Source organism: Tursiops truncatus, chromosome 5 (assembly GCF_011762595.2).
Source record: "Tursiops truncatus isolate mTurTru1 chromosome 5, mTurTru1.mat.Y, whole genome shotgun sequence".
In the NCBI taxonomy this organism is placed as follows: Eukaryota; Metazoa; Chordata; class Mammalia; order Artiodactyla; family Delphinidae; genus Tursiops; species Tursiops truncatus.
Window position 1 is genome coordinate 42901001 of NC_047038.1, and position 26863 is coordinate 42927863.

The 26863-nt window shown below is 44.3% G+C and overlaps 1 protein-coding gene across 11 annotated transcripts in view; it reads left to right on the forward strand.

Annotated features, from left to right (window-relative positions):
* The window catches only part of BST1 (bone marrow stromal cell antigen 1), a 35103-nt gene extending 11513 nt beyond the window's left edge, over window positions 1-23590 (forward strand). For 2 of the 11 annotated variants that reach the window (XM_033856875.2, XM_033856878.2), the window contains exons 7-8: window positions 3356-3442; window positions 22395-23590. In XM_033856875.2, coding sequence (XP_033712766.1) covers window positions 3356-3442; window positions 22395-22668 — 361 coding nt within the window. In that variant the 3' untranslated portion in view covers window positions 22669-23590. Of the gene's footprint in view, window positions 1-3355; window positions 3443-6134; window positions 6715-6750; window positions 7549-8842; window positions 10476-12484; window positions 12573-16862; window positions 18369-22394 lie in introns of those variants that run through there. The other 9 variants (XR_012331939.1, XR_012331941.1, XR_012331940.1 and 6 more) reach the window with 9 other exon arrangements.
* Window positions 23591-26863: the final 3273 nt, after the last annotated feature.

Sequence of the window (26863 nt, forward strand, 5' to 3'; positions counted from 1 at the left end):
GGGAAAGCGTTGAGTGGATGTGTTATTGAAAGAATGTTCTGGAAGAATCTTAGCAAATTCCCCATTTCAGGCCGCCAGGACCCCCTAAGACTCACCATATAATGAGTGATATTTTTTTTTCTCTTGGGCAGAAGATTAAATTTGCAAATGACTTATTACATAGTCATACCAGAATCTGCTCCTCTCTTCCCAGAAGACAACTTATACCTATTGTTGCATGAAAAACAATGTGTATTGTTTTTCTTGTTGCTGTGAGAAGTTGCTTTTTGTCTAGATATTATGCTTGCTTGTTGTTTTAAGGTATCTATCAGAGAAAGATTGTCCTTTGAATCTTTTTTTTTTAAAAAACATCTTTATTGGAGTATAATTGCTTTACATTGCTGTGTTAGTTTCTGCTGTATAACAAAGTGAATCAGCTATAGGTATACATATATCCCCATATCCCTTCCCTCTTGCGTCTCCCTCCCACCCTCCCTATTCCACCCCCTTAGGAGGTCACAAAGCATGGAGCTGATCTCCCTGTGCTATGTGGCTGCTTCCCACTAGCTATCTATTTGACATTTGGTAGTGTATATATGTCAATACCACTCTCTCACTTCTTCCCAGCTCATCCTTCCCTCTCCCCATGTCCTCAAGTCCATTCTCTACATCTGCATCTTTATTCCTGTCCTGCCCCTAGGTTCTTCAGAACTATTTTTTTTTAGGTTCTATATATACATGTTTGCATACGGTACTTGTTTTTCTCTTTCTGACTTACTTCACTCTGTATGACAGACTCTAGGTCCATCCACCTCACTACAAATAACTCAATTTCGTTTCTTTTTATGGCTGAGTAATATTCCATTGTATATATGTGCCACATCTTCTTTATCCATTCATCTGTTGATGGACACTTAGGTTGCTTCTATGTCCTGGCTATTGTAAATAGTGCTGCAATGAACATTGTGGTACATGACTCTTTTTGAATTATGGTTTTCTCAGGGTATATGCCCAGTGGTGGAATTGCTGGGTCATGTGATAGTTCTATTTTTAGCTTTTTTTTTTTTTTGCGGTATGCGGGCCTCTCACTGTTGTGGCCTCTCCTGTTGCGGAGCACAGGCTCCGGACGCGCAGGCTCAGCGGCCATGGCTAACGGGCCTAGCCACTCCACGGCACGTGGGATCTTCCCGGACCAGGGTACAAACCCGTGTCCCCTGCATCAGCAGGTGGACTCTCAACCACTGCGCCACCAGGAAAGCCCTATTTTTAGCTTTTTAAGGAACCTCCATACTGGTCTCCATAGTGGCTGTATCAATTTACATTCCCACCAAAGTGCAAGAGGGTTCCCTCTTCTCAACACCCACTCCAGCATTTATTGTTTCTAGATATTTTGATGATGGCCATTCTGACCAGTGTGAGATGATATCTCATTGTAGTTTTGATTTGCATTTCTCTAATGATTAGTGATGTTGAGCATCCTTTCATGTGTTTGTTGGCAATCTGTATATCTTCTTTGGAGAAATGTCTATTTAGATCTTCTGCCCATTTTTGGACTGGGTTTTTTGTTTTTTTGATATTGAGCTGCATGAGCTGCTTGTATATTTTGGAGATTAATCCTTTGTAGTTGCTTTGTTTGCAAATATTTTCTCCCATTCTGAGGGTTGTCTTTTTGTCTTGCTTATGGTTTCCTTTGCTGTGCAAAAGCTTTTAAGTTTCATTAGGTCACATTTGTTTATTTTGGTTTTCTTTGAATCTGTTTTTAATGAGATAAGGAAATTGCAATTCATTGTCATCTCAGCACATTATTCCTGTGTCAGGAGAGATAATAAAGGGGTAAGAACACCTGGTTGTCCACATCTGTGCCACAGGATCGAGGTGCAGGTCATGAGCTAAGAAAATGGGGGTCCCAAACTGCTCAGATTTTAGGGGAAAAAATCATAGAGAGTGAAAAATCACATGGCTGATAGCTAGTTGTGTTTAACACTGCTTTGATTTCTTTTATTAAAAAAAAAAAAAGGTTAAATAACCCATTGACTGAGCTCTGTGTCTAGGTGTCCTGAAACCTCCATGTCATTGCTTACCAAAAAGTTCTAAGTAGTGAACTTGGCCCAGAGAAGGACATAGTCCCAGATTTTGGCAAGGTTCTAAAACATGATGTCACTCAACACCTTACCCTCTTCATTCCCGTAATGCCTAGAATTCCACTTCTGTGAAAACTTCCTCCAATGGCTCATTTCCTCCCTGTACACTCCCTCTCTGTTAATTTTATAGTGGGGAGGCTGTTCACCTTCCCACTCCAGGTAAACTGAGGCCGGATCCTGTCTGCAACGTGAATAACATACCTACTCATCACAGCTGGCCGTGTTGTACCCACCTCTCTTTGCCTTTATCAATCCGCCTGCTTAACTCTGACCGTCGAGAGGGCAAGAATCCTTGTTGATGAGAACGTGGGGAGATAGACATCTTATACTCTGTTGGGGTGGTCAACGTGGGGTTCAGTGTGGCAGTGCTACCAAGAGCCTGAAAATGCATTCAAAACCTCGGTGACAGAAAACCTACTTCCAGGAATGTATGCTAAGGAAACAAATAATTAAGCATGTGTATGAAAATGAAACTTCAACAAGGTTTTTTTGTAGTGTCAATGACATTGCAATATAGGAATGAACCTTGGTCTTTAACAAGAGGCGACTGCTTTTTTGAACTGTGTTCTGATTATGTAAGGTAGACCAGGCAGGAATTAAGAATAATGGCAGAGAGGTATATATGTATAGACACAGACATGGGCAAATGCATATTACAAAATGCGCTGGGCAACAGAATCACATTGAAATATTTTAAAAGTCTTGTGGGAATAAATATACTGTAAAAGTCTAGAATGATGTACACCAAAGTGTTAGCAGCAGTTATCTCTAGTGATGTGAGATTTGGGTTTTTTTCCCTTTTGTTGAGTTGAGTTTTCTAGTATTTTTTGACACGTATGTTTTTGTTTCCATTTGAAGCTTAACTTAATACACTCTGGGTTGAACAGGCTGGCACTCGCCTTTGGTCAGGCTCGGCGCACAAGCACAGTGCTGCGTTGACGGGTGGGGCTACGATGAGCCCTGTGGAGCACCGCGCATGCGCCGGCAGAAACCCTCCGAAGGCGTGTGACTCGCAAAACTTCGGGCAGGTTTGAAGGCTCAGAGCACCCCGTCCTGGGCACCCGCGGCTTGACTGCCGGCAGCCTTTTTGGGTCCAGAGAATTTGCCACGTATTTCTCCAGAGAGGAGAACATCTAGGGAGCACACGGTCAAAATATTTTTTGATTAACACAGAAACAGCTCCCCCCATCCTCTTCTCCTTCTATTTTGATAGTTTTTATGTTTTTGTGTTTCAGGGAATCCTGTGGAGAAGGCAGTGTGAAAATCCTGGAAGAGAGACTGGAGAAAATGGGTTTCCAGTATAGCTGTATCAATGGCTACAAGTAGGTGGCATATTATAGTCAGTGTATATATTCAAAGGAGGAGCAGAGGGTTGCCGAAAAGGTTTTTCAGAGATCAGCTCCAAAGGCCGTGGAACTGTGCCTTCTGGGTTGTCACTGGGTGTGGGGACTGGGAGGGCCTTCTGGCCAGGGTTCCACGTGGCCCCCGCCCACTTCTGTCCAGAGTCCTTTTTAATGACGCTAAAGGACAGACAGCAGCCCTTTGTCATTTGTGTATGTCTAGTTTTCTCTTCACTCGCTTACTGCATGTGCGTCATCTGAGAACAGGGACTATGGTCCCTGCATCTCTGGATGCCACACTGCGCATGACATGTGCTAAGGTGGAGTTTGAGATACTTACAGAGAGATGCATGGTGACTGTGGACCAACAGGAAAAGCATCATAGCTACCATTTATTGAGCACGTTATGGGCCAGGCACTTTATATACGTATAATCAGAGATCGTTTCAGGGCATTCCTGATACTTGGAAATGTAGGTAAATTTGGCTCAAACCCTGCAACGGTTGAAAGCCCTCCCCTGGACTGGGAATTACTCACCTTGCTGCTTCCTTCTTCTCTCTGTGTCGGCACCTGAGTCTGCAGGCCTGTTTGTCTCCTTAGGGGCTAGAGTCCAACACCGCAAGGACTTAGTGGCTTTCCCGAACGTTTGTGGGTATGGCAGGGTGCACATTACATCTGCAGTCTTTGCCAGTGTCCGTGACCGTCCAGGCGGCCCTGTTGCCCTCTGCTGTCTCAAAAGTTCCATGGACCTGGTAACTGTCCCACCTGAGCAAAGCCCCTGGAAGTATGGGTCTCCCCCTACTCTGGACTCCCCAGGAGAACAAGCCCCTCAAAGCTGTTCTTCCACAGCTTAAGGCTGTACCATTTTCCTCATCTATTATTGCTAATGCTCTCAGGAATCTCTCAAGTTAGGTGTTGTTATCACCCTCTTTTGAAAACAAAGTGAAGCACATACTCTTTTTTGGAAATATAATCTGTGTACAGAAAAAATGCAGAAACCGTAAGTATACAGGTGGATGAATTTTCACCAGTTCAACATACACATGTACCCAGCATGTAGATCAAGAAACAGGGCACAACCAGCACCCCTAGTCTCCCTTTGGCTTCCCTTTCAGGATCCCCACCTGCCTACAATAGTAACCACTCTCTCGACTTGTAAGAGCATAGGTTAGTTTTGTCTGTTTTTTCAATATTTTATTTTTATTTACTTTTGGCTGTGTTGAGTCTTCGTTGCTATGCGCGGGCTTCCTCTAGTTGAGGCAAGCGAGAGCTATTCTTTGTTGTGGTGGGCAGGCTTCTCACCGCGGTGGCTTCTCTTGTTGTGGAGCACGGGCCATAGGCGTGCGGGCTTCAGTAGTTGTGGCACGTGGGCTCAGTAGTTGTGGCTCGCGGGCTCTAGAGTGCAGGCTCAGTAGTTGTGGCTCACGGGCTTAGTTGCTCCGCAGCATGTGGGATCCTCCCAGACCAGGGCTTGAACCCATGTCCCCTGCATTGGCAGGTGGATTCTTAACCACTGTGCCACCAGGGAAGCCCTAGTTTTGTCTATTTTTAAGGTTTATATAAATATCCGCTTTTCATGGATGGGTAAATTAAGTGTTAAGAGAGGTTGAGCAAGTTCCCAAAGGTCTCCACTCAGTGACAGAGCTGAATTTTGAATCCAGCATTGTGTGGCCCTGAAGATTCCTCTTTTCTTTCTACTATAGAACTCTAATTCTTAATCAAGGCATCAGATTTTAGTAAATTAAATAAAAGGTAATTCTTATCCTAAAACAGCTCAATGATAGAGAAAAATATGGCTAAAAATTCCACAGTTATGACCCCTTTGCTTTGGTCCAGGACCTCCCCCAAGGAAGCTGTCTTTTTATAAGTCATCAGGTCAAGTGTGGGAGCCCAGCCAGGGTCTCATTCCTGACTCACGGCTGTGAGCCTCAGGGTCTCAGCCTGCTTTTACTGGCTCGAGTTTACCCTACCAAAGCTGGTTTCAGGGCTCCTCCCTTGCCTGGCTCAGCCTCCCAACTCCCATTTTTGTACTGCTCGTGGGCTCTTTCTGTGTTAAGGTAGGGTTTTTATTGCTCCTGGGAGCCCAGAGGCGATAACAACAGGCTTAACATGGGAGAGCGAACAAGGTTAAAAAATCAGACTCAAGCTAGATGCCTCTCAAAATTCAGGTGACATTGACCTCTGTCCTGTGGCAGTTGAAAGTTCTCCCCAGAATTCCTGCAAATTTTGGCGATGTCTTTCTTCAGAGCCTCTCTTGTCTCTTGATTGTTTTCTGCTTAGTGCTGTATTGATCCAGACTCAGTGAAACTCAGTGCATCTTTTTGGGGGGACATAACACAGCAATAACAAACTACTCTTGTAAAAAATATCTGAATAGGGCTTCCCTGGTGGCGCAGTGGTTGAGAGTCCACCTGCCAATGCAGGGGACACGGGTTCGTGCCCCGGTCCAGGAAGATCCCACATGCCGCGGAGCGGCTGCGCCCATGAGCCATAGCTGCTGAGCCTGCGCGTCCGCAGCCTGTGCTCCGCAGTGGAAGAGGCCACAACAGTGAGAGGCCCGGTAACACACACACACACACACACAAAATCTGAATAGTGTAGACTGAGAAGTAGGGAGTCCTACGGAGGGGTCACATAGCGTGCCATAGACCGAACCTGTTTCCTGTTCTTCCAGAGTCCCCTCTGGTCCCCCTACCCAGAGATCCTTCCTTGGCCTTCCTCCCACTGTTACCTGGATCCTGTCTTCACTGCTGCTTTCCCTTCCCTCCTGGCTGCCTGGACCCCACATCTTCTACCTCTACTGTACAAGCAATTTAACTTTCTTCACTGAAGCCTGCGCACCAGCCATCACCTGTGTGCTTCGAGTCCAACCTGCCCAAAATTCTTATCAAGAGGTTTTTCCAAGCAAAATCATACATCCTTAACAGAAGTGGTTCCATGCTCGGGCTCTGGAGTGGAGGTTCAAGTTCAGCTCCACAGCTTGCTACTGTGAGAACTTGGGCAAGTTCCTCTGGGCAGCTTTCTCAACTGTAGATTGGAGATGATAATAGTACCTGCTTTGTTTGGCTGTTGTGAGGATTAAATGACATAATCTATGTAAAATATGTAATCAGATTTCTTGGTACATAGTAAGTGCTCAATAAATGCTGGCTAATATTTTTAAAAAGAAACTATGCTCTTTGAGGTCAAAGACTTTGTATCTCCAGTACCTTGCAGGCCCCCCCATAAATGTTTGATGAATGAAAGTCGTTAAAATAATCCCTTAAATATTACTTCTTTTCATTTTATAGACCAGTGAAGCTCTTACAGTGTGTGCAACACAGCAGTCATCCTGACTGTGCCTAAATTCGTAAGTGAATGTCTTAACCCAACTTCCGTGCTTCCCCAAAATAATCAGTCCGTACTATTTACAGAATGCTGGTGGATTGCAATATCATTTTACACCCACCCCCTAAAACGTCTGGCTGCAGTGTAAGACTGGTACTTCTACACTGCACTTCTCTTCATATCTGAGCTGCTGGGTTGGTGCAGGTTTGCTGAACATCTGTGCAGCTGAGCTGAATGAACCCCTGCCATGTACCACAGAGCAGAGTCTGCCCTGATGCCTCAGCTTCAGCACAAAGGCTGGGAATGGGGTGGCAGGAGGACCTATTAAAACTTATTTCTGTTGCCCTTAGAGATGACAGTTATTTTACCAGCAAAATGGGTTTATTTGGGAATAGCAGAGGAACTGCAGTTCGGGACAAGCAGGCTAGAGCAAAAGCCATAGACAAGTCCAATAAATGAAGGAGAGGAACTTTATTTTATAGAGAAAAAGGAGGAAGTAGGGAGAGGGTGTTTTGAATGAAAGTCCGTCAGAGAAAAGTGAGAATTCAAGGTGATGACAGTTTCTCATTGGCTGAGTTGCTGGGGTGGTCGATTTCTTACGGAAGATGCAGTGTACATCTCTCCTGCTGTGGCCTGTTGATGATTGATGATTGTTCCTGTGGATGATTCTGTTGGGGTCTGTAATCAACAATTCTTCCTATAGTTGATGAGTGGCACTGCATGAGAGCTCCCCCTTCTGACCTCCTGACTCCATTTAAGTGGTAAGGTTTACATTTCTCAATCCTAATGTATCTATTTTTAAAAATTAATTAATTTATTTGCTTTTATTTTTGGCTGTGTTGGGTCTTCATTGCTGTGCATGGGCTTTTTCTCGTTGAGGCAAGCGGGGGCTACTCTTTGTTGTGGTGCACGGGCTTCTCATTGTCGTGGCTTCTCTTGTTGCAGAGCATGGGCTCTAGAGTACGGGCTCTAGAGCGCAGGCTCAGTAGTTGTGGCGCATGGGCTTAGTTGCTCCGCAGCATGTGGGATCTTCCCGGGCCAGGGATCGAACTCGTGTCCCCTGCATTGGCAGGCGGATTCTTAACCACTGTGCCACCAGGGAAGCCCTATACTATTAGTATAAATGATAGTATACATAGGATTCTGCAATGTGCTTTTTTCGCATAATAGTGTCTTGGTGTTGTTTTCCTATCTGTGGTGTTCTGTTGTGTGCGCACGTCATGATTTATTTAACCCATTGCCCATAGGTGGACATTTAGATTGTTTCCAGTATTTAGCTATCATCAACAGTGAATAAGATGAAGCCTTTTCCCTCTACTTCCATTTCCTCAGAGTAATTTCTTTCAACATTTTGGTCCATCTCTCCCATACATCCCAGTACACACACATACACATATGTTACCAGGCAGAGATGTTCATCTATTTGTTTTTGGTTTGGTCTTACTTTCATTTATTTACTTGCCTCTGTTTTTGTACAAAGAGCAGTCATGCTGGACAGACTGTTCTGCTGTGGCCCCTTTTCACTTAACGATATAAGGACGTCATCCTTTTCTGTCTGTGCGTACTTTCTGACTCCGTCTTTTAGTGGCTGCGGAGTGTTCTGTAGGATGGCCACTCGCCATTTATGTAACCATTTTTCAGTCATAGGCTGACTTCATTGTAGGTTGTGGTTGTAGTTGTTTATTATTATAAACAATGCTGAAATATAATCCTTGATTGCATGCCTTGAGCTCTTGTTCAAGTGTCTGCGTAGGAAAGATTACCAGAAAGGGAGTTGCTGGGTCAAAGGATGTATTTTTAGTTTGAATTTTGATATGTTTCAACAAAGCTGCCCCAGTGTGCGCTCCCACCAACAGTACATGGCAGGTGCCCCTTTCTCCCCTTCTTCACTAACCCTGGGTATTATCTGTACTTGTACCTGTATCTATACCTAATTTTAGTCAGTCTTCTGGATAAAACATGATGCTTTATTGTTGTTCTTTTGGTTTTTTTTTTTTTTTTTTTTTTTTTTTGTGGTACGCGGGCCTCTCACTGTTGTGGCCTCTCCCGTTGCAGAGCACAGGCTCCGGACTTGCAGGCCCAGCGGCCATGGCTCACGGGCATAGCCGCTCCGCGGCATGTGGGATCTTCCCGGACTGGGTCACGAACCCGTATCCCCTGCATCAGCAGGCGGACTCTCAACCACTGCGCCACCAGGGAAGCCCTGTATTGTTGTTTTGATTTGTGTTGGCAGGAAGATTTCATATGCCAACACCTGAGTTCTCTTCCCTTCCTTTCCTATCTGCTAAAATTGTATGTACCTTTAAGGACCCAACTCCAAATGTCCCTTTGTCTGTAAGGCTTTCCTAATTCTGTAGGTGGATGTAAGAACTCCCTTCTCTGTGCTCCATTGACTTTGTGCACAACCCAACTACAGCACTTCCCTCTCTCCAGTCATGTTGTAATTCATTCCTCACCATCTGTCTCCAACACTTGACGTAGAGATTGCATGAACTTCCTCTTTGTGTGTCTCATCACAATTGCACAGAGTAGGTCCTCCATAAATGTCTGTAGGGTCCATTTTTCCATCTAGAAGGAGAAGAGAACTAATCTGGGCTGGACATCGACTGTATGCCAGGGGCTGTGCTGTGTGCATTGCATAGAACATTCTGTTCATCCTTCTAACTAGTTCATTAGATAGACACAGAGCGGGGAGAGAAAGACAGACAGACAGACAGACAGGCAGGCAGAGAGACTGCTCATCATCCCCATATAGCTCTTCTTCCCATCTTCATTTAGTAATAGAACCCTTGAATGTTAGTTGGCCTCATGGTGGCCAAGAATAACAATTGTACTTCCCAGCCTCTCTTTCCTCTGGGGCCGAGTGATGTGGGTGACTTGAAAGGAAAGAACATTCATTCCCTCCCCCTTTGTTGGCTGGTGTATGGACCCAGAAGGTGTGGTGATGGGCCATCTTCGCTGGGCATGGCAGAGCAAGCCATAGACGGAGGCTGGGTGCCCCCTGCCATGGAAACACAGATCAGCCTGCACAGTTACAGAGAGAGAGACAAACATCTGTCTTGTCTAAGCCCCTGGGATTTGGGGTCCTTTCAACAGTAACCAAACCTATATCTGAACCGATACAGATAGGTTCTGTTACCCTCATTTCAGGGGTGTAGAAACTCTGGCTTAGGGAAGATAATGAAGGATTTGCCCAAGAAAAGACTACCCAGCCAGTGAGTGGGTCTGAAGCGAGTCTATGAGGTTTCCAGAATTCACCCTGGCGACTGTTAGGCTCTTTTGACTAGAAATTGGGATAAGAGAGCCACCAACACCAGCATGTGTCCCAGGGTGGCTGGCGAGGTTAAGTCCTCTCCCACTCTCTGCTGTTCACTGTCTGTGAATTAGGCACGCATGTTTTTGAGTCCTCTCACAGGAAGTAAAGAACAGTCTGTGTACCTGGGTCTTCACTTTCCTCACCTGAGAATGAAATCCACTCTCCTGTCCCTTCTGCTCAGAAACATTCAACGTTCCCTGCTACCGAGTCTGAACTTCTGGCTTGGCCTTCCTGGTTATAAGAACCTCCTTCTAAACACACCACCCACTGCTCCCCACTAGAAACTTTCACTGCAAGCTTGGATCCACTTCCCTGAAGACACCCTGTGCTTTCCTGCCCACAGTCCTGTGGACACTGACCCTTCTGGCCATGGTGAGAGCAATGCAGTTGGAGTCAGATGACCTGAATTTGACATTTTTCTCATCTACAAAACTGAAATAATGGGAACTGCCACATGGGTTTGTTGTGAAGACGGCGCCCAACCTCCCTTCTAGACAGGATACTAGAAAGACTCCCCGGAGCCTGGACCCAGGCGCAGGCTTCAGGTTCCTAAAGTTCAAGTAAGGAGCACATTGGTCGAAACTCATAATCACAAAGCATCGCACACCAGATCCAGGTAGCTCAGCAGAAATGGGATGTGTTGAAGGATATTGGGTCACTCAGAGTCTTCCTGGGAGAGCCAGAGGAGCAGGGCTGGAGGCTATGCCAAAGTCCCACCCAGAACTGCCCTGGGGGAGATCCCCCTGCAGCCTGTTGGGCACAGACACCGTAGAGAGTTCCTATGATGCGCGTGCCTGGATGCTCCTTCTAGAATGTCTGCCACGGCTGCCTCGGAGAGCTGGTGCCAGGGCACCCCCGGCGACAATGAACCCTCGGTGGCATCCGATGTTTCAATCTACTCTGCCCACAGCTATACCCAGATGTGGGTACATCTGGTTGGCAGAGTTTTGGGCACGTGTTTGTGCTCTAACTCCAGGGAGGTTGGGAAATTGCATCTCTGCTTTAAATCCAGTCTCACGGCTTTAAATCTCATCTGTATGCTGGTGACTCCAAAATGAGTATTTCTATAGTCCAGGCCCTGTACTGAGCGCCACACTTGTATATTCAGCAGTTTACTCTGATGTCTAATAGATATTTCAGATGCAACACATCCCAAACCGGACTGAATTGACCCAGGGTGGTAGGCTGAGTCATGGCATCCAAAGATAGGCAGGTCCTAATTCCTGGAATGAGTGGATTTTACTTTATATTACAAGGGGCTTTGCAGATACGATGAAGTTAACGATCTTGAGGTGGGGAGATTATTCTGGACTATCCTGGTGGGCTGTGCATGTAATGTAAGTGTCCTCATAAGAACAAGGCAGAGGGAGATTTGGTTCAAGAGGAGGGGAAGGCAGTGTGGTGATGGAAGCAGAGATTAGAATGATATACTTTAAAGATAGATAAAGGTCAAGGACACAGAGTCTCCCCTCAGGAGATTTTCCAAAAGGAAGCAGCCCCACTGACACCTCGACTAACCCTGGAAACTGGTTTCAGACTCTTGACCTCCAGAACTGTAAGAGAATAAATAAAACTGTGGTGTTTTGAGCCACTGAGTTTATTACAGCAGCAACGGGAAACTAATACACCCCTCAGTTGGTCTACCCATACATCCCTGTCTCAATTGATGGTAACGACCCACCTTTCCAAAAATCTCCAAGCGCCTGTTCCTAAAATCTTAGCGCCATTCTTGATGCCTTCCCTTCTTTCACCCTTCGGCAAAAAATCCTGTTGATTCAACTTACAAATTTAATGGAAAATCCCATCATCTACTGTGACCAGCCTGGTCTGAGCCACTGGGCCTCTTTGAAACCCAGCTACTAAGAAGTTAGCCTTTTATTTTTATTGTTTATTAGGGAAATCTCAAACATGCACATAGTATAAGGAATAGTCCTTTAAAAATTCAGTCATGTCACTCATCTGCTCACAGCCCTGCAGTCAGTCCCACATCACTCAGAGTTAATGCCAAACAGCCTTCCCAGGAACCCCAGCCCCACTTGTCTCCAACTTTTTTCTTCCTCCCCTTCCCTCACTGGGCCTCAGCCACAGTCACCTCCTGGGACTTGACAGCACATTCCCACTACAGGGTCTTGGTCGCTGTTTTCTCTGCCCGGAAGTCCTTCCCCATGTGGCCAGCTCACTCACTTACTGTGTTTGCTCACATCTCAGCTCCCTGAGGCAACCTTGACCTCTGTGTTTAAAGCTGCAGCCTGCACCGTCAGCTCTGGCTCTGCAAACCCCCTCATGTTGCTCTACTTTTCTTTTCTATAGTGTTTGTTTATCATCTTCTGACTTATTTGCTTGTTAAGTTTGTTTTTTATTACCTGTTTCCCATCTGTTAGAACATCAACTCCAGGAGGACAGGGGCTTTTCCTTGTTCTGTTCGCTGATGAATGTGACTCAAGAACCTAGGAGGGAGCCTGCAGCCTGGTAGGCACTGAGGAACGAATGAATGAGTGAACAAATGATTGATTTTTCTACCCTGGGGAGGCATAGATTTGAGACAAAGGATGTTGAAAGGGGCTGGGCAACTGAAGGGAATGACACGGGTCCTGTGAGAGTTTGTCCTATAAGAAGTGAGCAGGGGCAGCATGTGTAGAAGTAACAGATTTTGATTGTAAGAAACAGAATCCAGCTGTGGCTCATGTAGGTGGAAAAAAGGGGAATAAAGTTGTTGGGGGGATTTAATAGAAGAGACTCTCCAGTGAGCAGGGGGCCTCATAAGGTCTGGAGAGGTAAATGTCCTTATTGTTACTGTGTAACTTAGGTCTTTCTGGTTTTACTCTGTCTCCTTAAACACACTTTAAACTTTATGCAGATACAGATGGTGTAAAGTTCCTTCGTGTAAAACCTGTTGCACCCTACACTGCCATTCCCAAAATAGGCAAGTGGGGCCACCCTGGCACTGGTGCCTGCTTTTCCCTCCCCTGCTGCAGACTCTGTACGGTGAATGAGGGCAGCTCTCCTCACCAGTCTTCAGGTCTTTCTGAGCACTTTGCCCATGTCAGCCTGTCAACCTGGTCTTCGGAGTCATCATCTCATTACATCCAACCACATTCTTGGAAGGTGGGCAGTTTGATCACCATTAGTGATGCTGAGGTTCAGAGAGGTTAAGTGACCCCTTAAAGTCACTCAGGACTGGCTAGAGGCAGAAGTGGCACCCAGGTCTGTCGGTGTGTAAAGTCCTTGCTCTTCCCACTGAACCACACTGCCTCCAGATGTTTCTGGGGTTCACACCACAGCAGAGAAGTAAGAGGTTTATAGTTCCTGACCTGTTCTTTCCTTCTTTGGGCATTCTTTCAGTGACTGTTGAACAGATTTATTTATGACAGTTCTTTCCCAAGTCCATTGAACGTCAAGAATAAAACCCTCTTCCACGCTTTGCTGAGGTTTTCTCCACTTTCATTACTTTGGAAGGAATTTTACTAATCTCCTTTAAAAGTGATTTAGCAAAGAATACTGGTAGATAATTTACAGAAGAGGAACCATCAGTGGCAAATATGAAACATTATTTTATTGATCTAATAATAATGAACTACACATTCAATAATGGACAATTTCCATCTCAACTTCTTTAACATACCGTGACAAAAAATAGCAGAAAAAATATATATATATATTTTTTGCGGTACGCGGGCCTCTCACTGTTGTGGCCTCTTCTGTTGCGGGGCCCAGGCTCTGGACACGCAGGCTCAGCGGCCATGGCTCACGAGCCCAGCCGCTCCGCGGCACGTGGGATCTTCCCGGACCGGGGCACGAACCCGCATCCCCTGCATCAGCAGGCGGACTCTCAACTACTGCGCCACCAGGGAAGCCCAGCAGAAAAATATTTTAAAGATGTTATTCAATGCTTGATGGCATTGTAAGTTGCTAAAATGCTTTGGGAGAACAACTTGATAATATGTATCAAGAATTATAAAAATATTCATAATCTTTGACCTAAGTCAGACTTTAGGTACCCTATTCTAAAGACATGATTCAAAATACAGATTCATTCTACATGCTCACAGATGTTCACAAACAATTCTTTTTAATGCAGTATCAGAAGTGCAAACATTGAGAGCTGGAGCTAAGTATTCAAGGGTATGAGAATGGTTACATCAAAGGGTTATACTTACTACATGGAATAGAATGTAGCCATTAAAAACAATCGTAGGTGGTTTATGTCAGTTATATCTCCATAAAGCTGGGGGTGAAAGTGAAACAACCGTAATCACGATAATCATGCAGCAATATGGAAAAATTCTCACAAACAATTAAAGTGAAAAACATGTAGAAAACAACTTTATATGCTTACAGGTTATAATATTGGCCAAAAATTCAGTAGATGGATAATCTACAGGATTGGTGAGGATATGAGACAACAGACGTACTCATGTTACTGACATAGGGTTCGCTGTGTCAGTCAGGGTCAAGGGAAAACATCAGATTTCCCATCTTGCCCTGAATTCTTTCTCCAAAATGTGTTCCCCCACTGTGCCCTGGCCCTAGGCCACAGAAGTGGGATGGCAAATTTCACTTGCTTAGGAATAATGGGGTAAAAGACTTTGAACCTGCAAAAGTTTAGGATCCAAATCGCAAGTTTAGGTACAATCTGTACCTAAGGTACAGGTAAGTTTAGGAACAATCTGTATTTTTTGATATTTAATTTATTTACATCATTTTAATTTATTTACAACATTTTAGAGAGTTTATCATTTAAGAATAGCTCTTGGAATAGCCCTGTGATTCCAATATAAGTGTAACTATTAAATAACTGATTTAAAAAAAACAAAAAAACTTATTTCAGACTTAGGATTTTTAGTTGAAAGTTATAAGAGAATTTTACTAAGTTTTTAATCAGTACTGGAATGTTTAAGAGAATTAAGATTAAATTTTATACATTTATTAGATTTACTAGAATTAAGTATTCGAGAAGGTTTTGCTCACTTAAAGTCATTTAAACTATTTTATAAAGAAAATGTAATGTGTTAAAATGTAAGTTTAAAATAATTTAACCTAAAATAACTTGAGTTTAAAATATTCAGGAAATTGGAATAATTGTGAAGCCCCCTTAAAAGTTATTATCAGAGTTGACTAGGCTTTTAAATTAGAAGAATACTATTCATAAATTAACTAGAAAAGTGTATGGGAAAGTCAAGCTTTTGAATTTATAAATTTAATAGTTAGAATTAATTTTTAAAACCAAAGTAACTGCAAATAATGTGCTTTTTCTCTTCATAAACACCACCCTCAAGCAAAGCCTCACAGTGACATGAAAAGCTTAAGCTAAAATGTGACAAGTGGACCCATGCATCTAAAGTGAAAGAAAACAAAACTATATTCTGTTTGTGCATGATAATAGATGTAAATGATAGAAATAGATCTAAGATAAACTCCCAATGGCTAGGGAAGGGAGTGAGAACTGGAAAAAGACGAAGGGAGACTCATTATTACTGTTTAGTTCTGTATTATTTTATTTTCTTAAAAAGTAAAAGTAAATTTGTCTTTGTCTTAATTGGTTAATTATTTAACAGCAAAAACACTAATCAATTTTGAATGAACTGTCTGGAACATTAACTGAATTAGAAGTGCAATTATAGAAAATATCCAGCAGGAGGAGCCCTAGTACAAATTTGTGGGCTGCTCGAGATTCCTTTAGCAAAAAAGGGGCGAATAGCACTCATATGGAGTAAGCAGCTTTCAAGGACCCCAGCCACTAGTCAGGATCCAGGGAATAAAAACCTCAGATTGTTTCATAATTTTAAAAGTTTGTTTTTTAATTGTTTTCAAAGAATTCAGTAATTTCTGTTTTTAAAAATCTGGTGGTCAGACCCTATTTGCTATGACCAGAGTCCCTATTTTGGCCAGATCCTTTCTCAGTGTCTTTATGTCATGGCTGGTTTTTCCTCACCAGTTAAACTGTGATGATGTAATGTCCATCAGTAGGGAAGTTGGGGAACTTTATGGTACATCCATACAATCAGAATTCACCCATGAGGAAGAATGAATAAACTCCACGTGTACCGATATGGAAGTATGTGCAAGATGTGCTGTTGGGTGAAAAAACAAGTTGTAGATTCCACCTGTACTTAGATAAAAGGATATGTGAGTCTGTGTGTGTGTGTGTGCGTGGGAGTGTGTGTGCACATGTGTGTGGGGGCGGGGAGTGTGTATCGCATTCCTGGAAGGACAAATCAAAACTATCAAGGATGATTCTCTATGGAAAGTGGGAATAGGGAAGCTAAGGAGCTTTTACTTTTCACTTTGTAACTTTCTGTACTAGTTATTTTATTTATCTATTTATTTATTTATTTTTGGCTGCATTGGATCTTCATTGCTGCGCGTGGGCTTTTCTCTAGCTGTGGCGAGCCGGGGTCACTCTTTGTTGCAGTGCGCGGACTTCTCACTGCAGTGGCTTCTCTTGTTGCAGAGCATGGGCTCTAGGCGTGTGGGCTTCAGTAGTTGTGGCATGCGGGCTCAGTAGTTGTGGCTCGCGGGCTGTAGAGTGCAGGCTCAGTAGTTGTGGTGCACGGGCTTAGTTGCTCCGCAGCATGTGGGATCTTCCGGGACCAGAGATCAAACCGGTGTTCCCTGCACTGGCAGGCAGATTCTTAACCACTGCGCTGCCAGGGAAGTCCCATGTACTATTTAAATTTTCTGCAGTGTGCATATATGTTTTTGAAAGTAGGTGTCATCCACCAATACTGACATGTTTTCTATTTCCTTTTTAATTTGCAGGGCAGCAACCTCTACTCAAAGAGAAGCCCTGTCCCTTTATGCAGAACGAAGTGCCAGCTTTGTCTTTCCTCTCTTAGTGGCTTTGGCTTCAGTTGCTCAGATGTAATAACTAGAAACTCAGCTATGTTGCGCTAAGCAGCCTGCAGTCCTGAAACCTGCCCTTGCCCAGTCATCCTTCTTGTTCTGTGTACGCCAGGTGACTCCATTGTCTAAAGAAGCTTCCTGCTGGGAAAACAATGTCCTGAAATGGGTTTTGAATGATATACACGGTCAGGATTTCAGAAATTAAGCTAGTTCTATTTCACCGGTTAAAACTACTGCATTAACAATTTGATTGACATATATACACTACTATGTATAAAATAGATAACTAATGAAAACCGATTGTACAGCACAGAGAAAAAGAACTACTGCATTAGAATTAAAGCTAGTTATTATTTTCTTATTTTCATAATGATACAACATATTGAGGCTCAGACTGTTTGTTATATAAGCAAACATTTTAAGAAAATTTTGGTAGAATTGTATGTATATATATTTATATTTTCTTATACAACCAGCAGGGCACACTGCATGTTTGTTGATAGCTTCAAATATATGTATACTATATAAGTGTATTCATACATGCTTGGTAGGCAAAGAGTTATGTATAATGACATCCATTTAAGGCTTATTTATAATGAGGGGGAACTAAACATTCTACTAATAGGGAACTCTTTGCATATGTTTGGTATATCTGTAGGATGGAATATTATTCAAATAGGAAAAGTTATGTTTACCAGCCCAAATGTCCTTCATCTGGTGAATGGATAAACTAACCTTGGTATATCTATACAGTGGAATACTACTCAGCAATAAAAAGTAACTAACTATGGATAAATGCAGCAGTGTGGGCGAGGCTCAGTTGCAGCATGCCAAGTGAAAGAAGCCAGACCAGAAGGCTACATACCGTATAATTCTGTTTACAGGACATTCTGGAAAAGGTGAAACTATAGGAATGGAGAACTTTTTGGTTTCAGGGTTAAGACTAGGGGGAGGGGCTAACTGAAAAGGAGCATCCTGAGGGAATTTGAGGGGAGTGACAAGACTGTTCTGGATCACTGGCTATGGTGGTGGCGACAGGAATCTATATTTGCCAACACTCAGAACTGTATGCCATAAAGTCATTTCACTGTTTGTAAATTAAAAATTTTCAAAGAACATTTCGTGACATAGAAAAATGCCAGCGATCGGTGTAAGACATAGGACATAAAACTGTTTATATGATCTAATTGTCTAAAATATAATACAAATGTAACATTGTGGATGTATGTTTGTATTATACGCATATTGTAAATGAATGAAAGGAAAAGAAATAAGCCCAAAAGTGGAGCAGTGATCTCTGGAGAATGTTCTTATTAGTGATCCCTATTCTTGACTTTTGACTTTTTGTGTTTTCCAAATTTTCTCTAATGAGCATGCATTACTTTTCTAATCAGAAAAAGAGAAATAAACACATACATCATCTACGTGTGGTAATTTGACACAACACAAAACATTTCCAGAAGAGGAAAAGAAAACCAAAACTCCTCACAGACACTTCCTGTTCTTACTCCCTTTTTCACCTAAAGTGAGCATGGGAGCTTTAGATGTGAGAACTCGCAGATTCTCGTGCCCCAGCGGCCAGCAACTGGGAGTGAGAGCTCTCACATTCTGTCGTTTCCTGTAAACCTCTGGAGAGAAAAAGAATTGCCCATTGCGGGCAGAGCCATTCCTCAAACCTGCTGCCCTGACTGCAGAGCTCTTTCTTCCTCCTGACAGAGCCTCTACTCCATTTTATGTAACCACTTGCCCAAGTGTTCACTGTAAAGCTGGGAATCCTCACAGCTTGACTGTTTTATATAACACACATTTACAATTCAATCTCGTGCGTTTTTAGAGATCACTTCAGACACTGCGCTGGGCAGGGAATCTCACTGGGAATGATTGCACAGGTCTCCCAACTAGCTCCCTGTGCCTCCAATCTCTCTCTTGGTTCCTTCTTATCTCCCATCACTACCCCTTTCTTGTGGGGTCTACACACCCAGCCGCCCCACACCATGGTGCTCATTCCAGGGTTCGGGAGAGGGCAGGTCCCTTGACCATCACCATCAGTCACCTTCATCATCTCCATCATCTTAACAGTCATCATCACCACCATCATTATCACCATCATCATCACCATGCCTAGTATTTATTGAGTTCTTACCATGAACCGGTCACTGTTTCAATTTTTAATCATTCTTTGAATTCTCATTACTATCCTTATTTTGCAGATGAGAAAACTGAGGCTTGACAAGGTTAAATCACTTCTGCAAGGTCACCCAGTTAGTAATGGAGGAGAAGTGTTACAACCAGGTGGACTGACTCCATCATTGAGGTGCTTTTCTCCATCTGCTGCACTAAATAAGGCCCCAGGAATGTTAACAACACTTGGATTCTGCTCCAGAACCCTCCGAACTCACTTCCCCCTTCCTCTTTCTATTTCCTCAGTCTTCTTAGATCTCCAACCCCACACTCCACCTACCATTTATGTCTTTGCTTTTCTTTTGCACTTTGACACCAGTCTCTCTTGTCCCAAACTGAACTCCCATCTTTTCTACACCTGCATCTCTCCTCCTCACCTCAGCACATTTAAGGACACTTGTCAGGGTGACATGCCTTCTACCTCACCTTCCCAGAGCTGACATTGTCAGATCCCTATTCAGACCGCCTGAGCATTGTAGGTGGGCATTAGACTTAGAGCTAGAATCCTTCCAGGTGTGCAGATGAGCATGAGGTATTACCAGTGTCAAGATTTTTTTTTTTTGTAGCTGAGGCCCATGGGTTTTGGAGAAGCCTGGTATGGATGGTTGAAACTTGGGATTTTTTTTTTTCTTTTTATATAAATGCTGAACACGTGTATCCTTTGTCATGAAATACCAGGTTATGGATGTCTTACCTTAGCTTCAGAGAATACATGTGACCAAGGTTTCTAGAAGAAAGAAGGAAAGAAAGAAAGGAAAGAAAGAAAGAAAGAAAAAAGAAAACCTTCTCTGTAATGTTTCACAACGCTGTCCCAGTTCACTCACCATAACAACCCATGTGCCATGACAAGAAGTAGAGCATTATAAAGAGAGGCAGGATGAACAAGCTTGCCAAAGCAACTTTTGTTCTCAATTCAGCCTTGGAATTCATCATTTCTTCTTCTTTGTGTAGGTTCCAGAATTTTATGATACCTCTCCCCCTACCCAATGAGCTCTAATAGGTTTCCAGAGGGATCCAGACCTTACCATGTATCTTATTATTGAGGATATCACTTGAGTTAGCGCCTCTTCCCACCATGTCTAGCAACAGTAGATTAGACAAGTGTCCAAACGACATAAATCCTACTGGCCAACCGGAAGAAAAAGGAGGTAGAGCCAGCTTCAAGGGTTGTGATCTGTGCAGTTACACAGGGACCCATGCTCAGAGGGACCCATGCTTGGTTTACTGTTCTTCTGTCTCTGTCTTTAAATTTTTAATTTTTGAACAAGGAGCACAGCATTTTCGTTTTTCACTGGGACCTGTAAATTATGTAGCTGGTCCTGAGTGGAAGTAAAGCATTCCAAAGCAAAGGGAGCCTTATTCTGTCGAAGGTGGCCCTGTTATATATATAAGAAATAGGTGATGGAGGCCCTGACTGTGCCCAATCTTGATCACAGGCTTTCAGCGCTTAATGGGAGCTGAAAACACCCCTGTTGGCTCCTCTTCAGCGTATTTCATATACCTGGGGAATTTTTTATCTTCTAAGTCCCGCTTCCCCAAGAAGGAAGCTAGCAGCATGCTTTCCCAGTCTTCTTTGAAGCTAGGGTGCAGACATGTGACCTGTACTTCGCTGGTCAGGTGCTCATGCAGGAGACTTCCCTTCAGGGGAAAGAGAGGTGAACATGGAGATGCCTCCAGGATTTGGCCTGATCAGAGGGGAAAGGCATGAAGAGTGGGGTGTTATTGGTGCCTTGACTGGTGCAGGCTGAGGCGACCGTGCCCAGCGGTCACTGGGCTCAGAATCTCTGCTGGGTGGATGGACGTTGTTAATTTGGGTGTGGTTTCAGGTTTCATAGTCTGGAAGTTTCATTCCCTGACTCTCCTGGAGATTCTATGAGTGCTTTCTGCTTACACTGGCTGGAGTGGATTCTGTTGTTTGCAACTGATAAGCTTCTGACTCTAACTGAAGCCCTCTCCAGCTCAAGGTGAAGGTTAGAGATGACTTGCTCAGCCATGTCTCCATATTTTGGGAGCTTATGAGGTTTTTCACTGATGAAGAGGAGCATCCCTATGTGAAATGGCAGTGGTTGCCAGTGTGCGTGTCTGGGCTTGCCAATTTCCTGTGGTTTCTGGTGCCCTTGTGGTATACTTTCTTTCTAACTTGCAGTGGTGGACAGAAGTGCTGAGTGTCCATCACTTTACACTTCTGCTGCTGAGGTCTGAGCCACCATCTCTTCTTGTATGAATCTCAACAACTCCCCTGCTGCCCCTCCCCAAAAAAGGATACTGTCTTAGTCCACTTCGGCTGCTGCTATAATAAAATACTACAGACTGGGTAGCTTAAAAACAGTAGAAATGTATTTCTCACAGTTCTGGAGGCTGAGAAGTCCAAGATCAAGTTACCAGCAAGGTCATGTTCTGGTGAGGACCCTCCTCTTGATACGTAAGCAGGGGCATTCTTGCTGTGTCCTTACATGGAAGAATGAACTAGGGGTCTCTCTGGAGCCTCTTTGTAAAGGCACTCATCTCGTTCATGAGGGCTCCACCTTCAAGGCTTAAGCACCTCCCCAAACCATCACTTCAGCCATTAGGATTTCAACATTTTGGGGATGAGTTTTGGGAGGACCACAAACATTTAGACCATAACAAGCACTGATGCCCAAGCCAACTCAGAACTCTTCATAGCTCATCCATCTTGCACTCCACCCCTTCACCTTAGAGGGTTCAACCAAACTCTATCCACAAAGCCATCTGGCTCTCCCTGTGTGCTCAGAATGCTCTAACCTTCTGTTCCACCCACTACATCTCTGCCAGTTATCTCCTGCTCATCATTTAGATCTCAGCTCAAGGGTCTCTTCCTCCATGAAGCTTTCCCTGACCACCATTCCCACTCTAGGTCAGATTCAAAGTTCTTTTCCTTATTTCGGTTTGTAATTGTACGTTTGTTAATATGAATATTGATTAACATCTGTACCTGCCCACTTACAACAAGGCCAGGGACCAGAGGTAGCATTAAAAATAACCATCACTAAAAAAAAAAAAATAAAAAATAACCATCACTGTGGCACAGGCCTGACCAATCAGAGCAGACACTAAATGTCCTAATCAGGAAGGCCACTAGCTTTAACAACTGGTCAGCCATGGTGAGGGTACCAGTAGCAGCCACAGCAGGGATGGGATTAACTCTCCTCATTGTATCTTCAGCCCCTGGCCCAGTGCATGGCACATAAAAAAATGCTCAATAAATATCCCTGTGAATAAATGATTGTTCTCTGTTGTTGATCCTAGATTTGCTCCAAAGCAATTCTCGGACCTAATGTGTTGGACCTTTTGTGACTGCCTAGCCTGCCCTTACTCAGGACGTGGACACCAGTTAGCCCTGCTCCCTGAAGCTACTGGTCATGCTTTCCAGCTTCCATATAGAGCAGACACTCAGGTACCTGGTAGAAGAGTAGATTCCTCCCTCCAAGCCAGGACACTCGGGGGACCACGGTGTGGTAGGACACTGGCTACACAGGGAGTGGATGGGGCTGGGAACCAGGTCAAGCTCAGAATGGGCTAAGTAAACAGGGTATGGGAAGAAAGACGGTAGAGGAACGAAATCCAAGAAGAGCTGGCATGATGTAGAATGTTCATTGGTGTGGCTACTGCTGTGAACTGTGAGTGGTGTCAGCATCTTAGAGAGGCTGTACCCAGCTGGGCACTGTCAAACCAAGTAGCTTGCCATAACCCAGATGTGTCCTGCTTTCCCACTCCTTGGGGTCTTGAATGCGATGGTCTCTCTGCACTGATTTCCCTTCCTGCTCTGCCATCCATTTGTCAGATTTTGAGGCCCATCTTAAGCATCACCTTGTAAGGGAGTAAAATTTTCCACCCCAGAATATCTCTTTGGCATGTGGATTACCTTGAGCTGAAAATAACCAAGGCCCAAAAGACTCAGGAAGAAACTTTGAAATTCCCCCTAACTGCCTAAAAGAATTAAGAAAGAGGGCCAGTTCCCTAGAATAGAGCTATCACCAGAGATACCTGCAAAGATATGGGCTCAGTGTGGAGGGGGAAACTCAGCAGGGCTTAGAGAAAAGACAATGGGTCCACTCTGTGACCCGTTGTCTCTGCATGACCCAGCAAACATTTATTTACCAGACATTTGCTTTACTATCTTCATGTGAATTGCATTTTTACCCTTTGAAGTCCCCAACCACTACCCTCAATGTCCTCTTTCATCTTTAGCTGAAGGTAGTATTTAAGGTGAAGACTTCAGTCATTTTGGTGAGTTGCTCCGTTTATCTGGGTCTCTCCCATGTATACGTTATTAAACTCCTTTTTGATTTCTCCTGCTAATCCATCTCATGTCAATTCAATTCTTAGGCCAGAAGCACCTAGAAGGGTAGAGGAAAATTTCTTCCTCCCCGACAGCCTCCTGCGTCCTCTGGTACCTCTACCACCAGAGCCTTGGCTGTTCTTTGCTCCTTTGCTGCCTCAGCCCCTGTGCATTCCCCTAAGGTGGTCCATCTTCACTGTCTTGTCATCGTTGGGACTGTGGTTTTTTGAAGACTTACTCATCATTTCCTCCCTGGCCTGACCTTGCCTGGATAAAGTGGACATTCCACATGTGGCTTTAACGAGAGAATGGATATGTGAATGAACTGGGTTTCAGAGAAGAAAACATAGGGTGGGTGATTCTTTAATTTTCTTTTAATGTAAGTTTTGTTGAAGGAGGTCAGGGATGGTACAAGGGAAGATTAAAAGCATCACATGTCAGGCTTCCCTGGTGGCAAATTCGTTGAGAGTCCGCCTGCCAATGCAAGGGACACGGATTCGTGCCCCGGTCTGGGAAGATCCCACATGCCGCGGAGCGGCTGTGCCCGTGAGCCACGGTCGCTGAGCCTGCGCGTTCGGAGCCTGTGCTCCGCAACGGGAGAGGCCACAACAGTGAGAGGCCCGTGTACTGTAAAAAAAAAAAAAAAAAAGCATCACATGTCATACTTTTCTGTATTTATGCTATACTTCAATAAAACATGTGAAATATATGATATATTCTAGTGTGGGTGAGGGGAGTAGAAGGGAGGATGACAAGTGGCATAAGAACTTGGGATTCCTAGAAAGGAAGAGAAAGGTCCCTACTGACTTCCAGTTCAGCTTGTCTCAGGGTCAGCTGGCTCCTCAGGCTAATCCCATGGAAGCCCCAGCCAAGGGCATCTCTCAGGCCAGGCTTGGAGAACACAGTGTCCACTGCCTTTGGGTTGCCTGGGTTACCAGTGGATTTACACAGTCATTCACAGCACACCGGCCTGTGACTTAATTAGATGCTGTCATTTTGAGCTCCGCGGAAAAGAAAGTGTTTTATTTTTTAAAAAATAAAAATAACTTTACATTTTTAATGACATCTGATCACTTGGAAAACTTTAAACAATACAGAAAAATTAAGGGAGAAGGCGATAAATATCCTCTATCATCCTATATGCAACGTAGCAGATTTTTCTCTATATACATTCAAACACATACTCGTGTTTTTTGAACACATGAAGCTATGTTTGATATCAGGAATACAACTGAGAGCAGAATCGTTCAACTGCAAGTTCTAGGCTTTTTACACATTAACAGGCTGATTTCAAACATTTCCTGATCTGTTTCCTCTCCAGCCTAACTTCTACAGTGCTCCCAGAGCAAGCACCCTAAGTGAGGGTCCTGACCGAATGATCTGATCCCCTACTTAAGATGTCGTAGGAAAATGGGGTGCGAGAGGATGGTCACATCCCAGGTCTCCAGTGAGTCCCTGGGACTGGCCGCCAAATGAGGGTCCTTGGCTTCATGCAGGAAAGAATTGCAGAGCGAGCTGAAGTAGAGTGAAAGCAGATTTAAAGCAGAAATACACCCTCTACAGACAGAGTGTGGGCCATCTCAGAAGATGAGAGGCCCTGAAATATGGGGTTGTTAGTGTTTATGGGCTGGGTATTTTCATAGCCTAACCAGTGGGAGGATTACTCCAACTATTTTGGAGAAGGGACAGGGATTTCAAGGAATTGGGCCACTGCTCACTTTTGGCCTTTTATGGTCAGCCTCAGAACTGTCGTGGCACCTGTGGGTGTGTCATTTACATGCTAATGCATTACCATGAGCATATGATGAGGCTCAAGGTCCCCTGGAAGTTGAATCTCCTGCCACCTGGGCCTAGTTGGTTCTAACCAGTTTATGTCATGTCCTCAGCGGCTGTGTCCTTCTTTTAAAGGTTGTGCCGTGCCCCCTTCCCTCCTGTCTCACAAACTCACCAGTGCAAAATAAAATCCATAGTTTTAAATCTAAGATTCAAGGTCTTTCCACTTGCCCCCAAACTGCCTTCCTCACCTTGTGTCCCCAGAGACCCTCCATGCTCTGCAGCCGCCTATTCTCAGTTCCCCATTCTCAACAAAACCCTCATATCCGGTCCCTTCACTCACCTCCTCCTTGAAGCCTCACTTTGTTCCAGTTTCAGATACATTTGTTTTTAATGTCTCTCTGAAGGACGGTGACTTCATCCATTGTCTTTGTGTCTGTCAGAAGGCTTCACCCTGAACTATGATGACCCAGTGAGCATTTGATATGTGAAGGAATCAATACTGAATTTGCATTTAAGATTGAGCAAGATGATCAGGTTTGGGGAATATGAAGAAAAATCCTACACTACTCATGGGGCTTCCCTGGTGGCGCAGTGGTTGAGAATCTGCCTGCTAATTCAGGGGACACGGGTTTGAGCCCTGGTCTGGGAGGATCCCACATGCCGCGGAGCAACTAGGCCCGTGAGCCACAACTACTGAGCCTGCGCATCTGGAGCCTGTGCTCCGCAACGAGAGGCCACGATAGTGAGAGGCCCGCGCACCGCGATGAAGAGTGGCCCCCGCTTGCCACCACTAGAGAAAGCCCTCGCACAGAAACGAAGACCCAACACAGCAAAAATAAATAAATTAATTAATAAACTCCTACCCCCAACATCTTAAAAAAAAAAAAAATCCTACACTACTCTTGTTGACCGCAAGTTCACGTGTCCGAAGCACAGTGAGGCCAAATGAAAGGAAACATCGGAGTTTGGAGCAGGGAAAGGTTTATTGCAGGACCGAGCAAGGAGAATGGGTGACTCATGCTCAAATACCCCAGACTCCTCAATGGGTTTGGGGGAATAGGTTTTATAGGCAAAATTTGGGGTGAGGGATGCAGGGTGTGTGACTTTCCTCTGATTGGTTGGTGATGAGATAACAGGATGGTGTTCCAAGAATCTCAATCATCAGCCTTCTGGTTCCAACCAGTCTGCGGTCTCAGTGTGTAGTTACCACCCAAGTGGAGGGTTCCTGTAGAAGAGCTCAAAGATGTATTGTCATGTATGTCCCCTGGGGAGGAACTAGGTCTCTGTTTTATTGCCAAACTATTGTTTCTTAACGGATTTTCCTTTGTTTCTATAACACATTCTCTCACTTCCCAGATTAGCAACTGTTGAAATCTGCCCTTTGGTTCAGGGAAGGTCTAGGGGGCTGAAGACTTTTTCCTGCAAATAAGAAATGGGGACACAGAAAGGATTTTGTACCCAGGAGGGCCCCACAGTGTCCTGCTCCATTTCACTACTCCTCCTGGGTTTCCCCTTTACTAGCCACACAGAACACCTCACTTCTGACACTTCTGGTTGCCAGATATGTGGGGTTTTTCCCACATCAAGGAATTCTCTGACACCAGCCGCGTGTCCTACATTTCAGCTTGATTCAGATGCTATCTACCTGGAGACAGCGTTA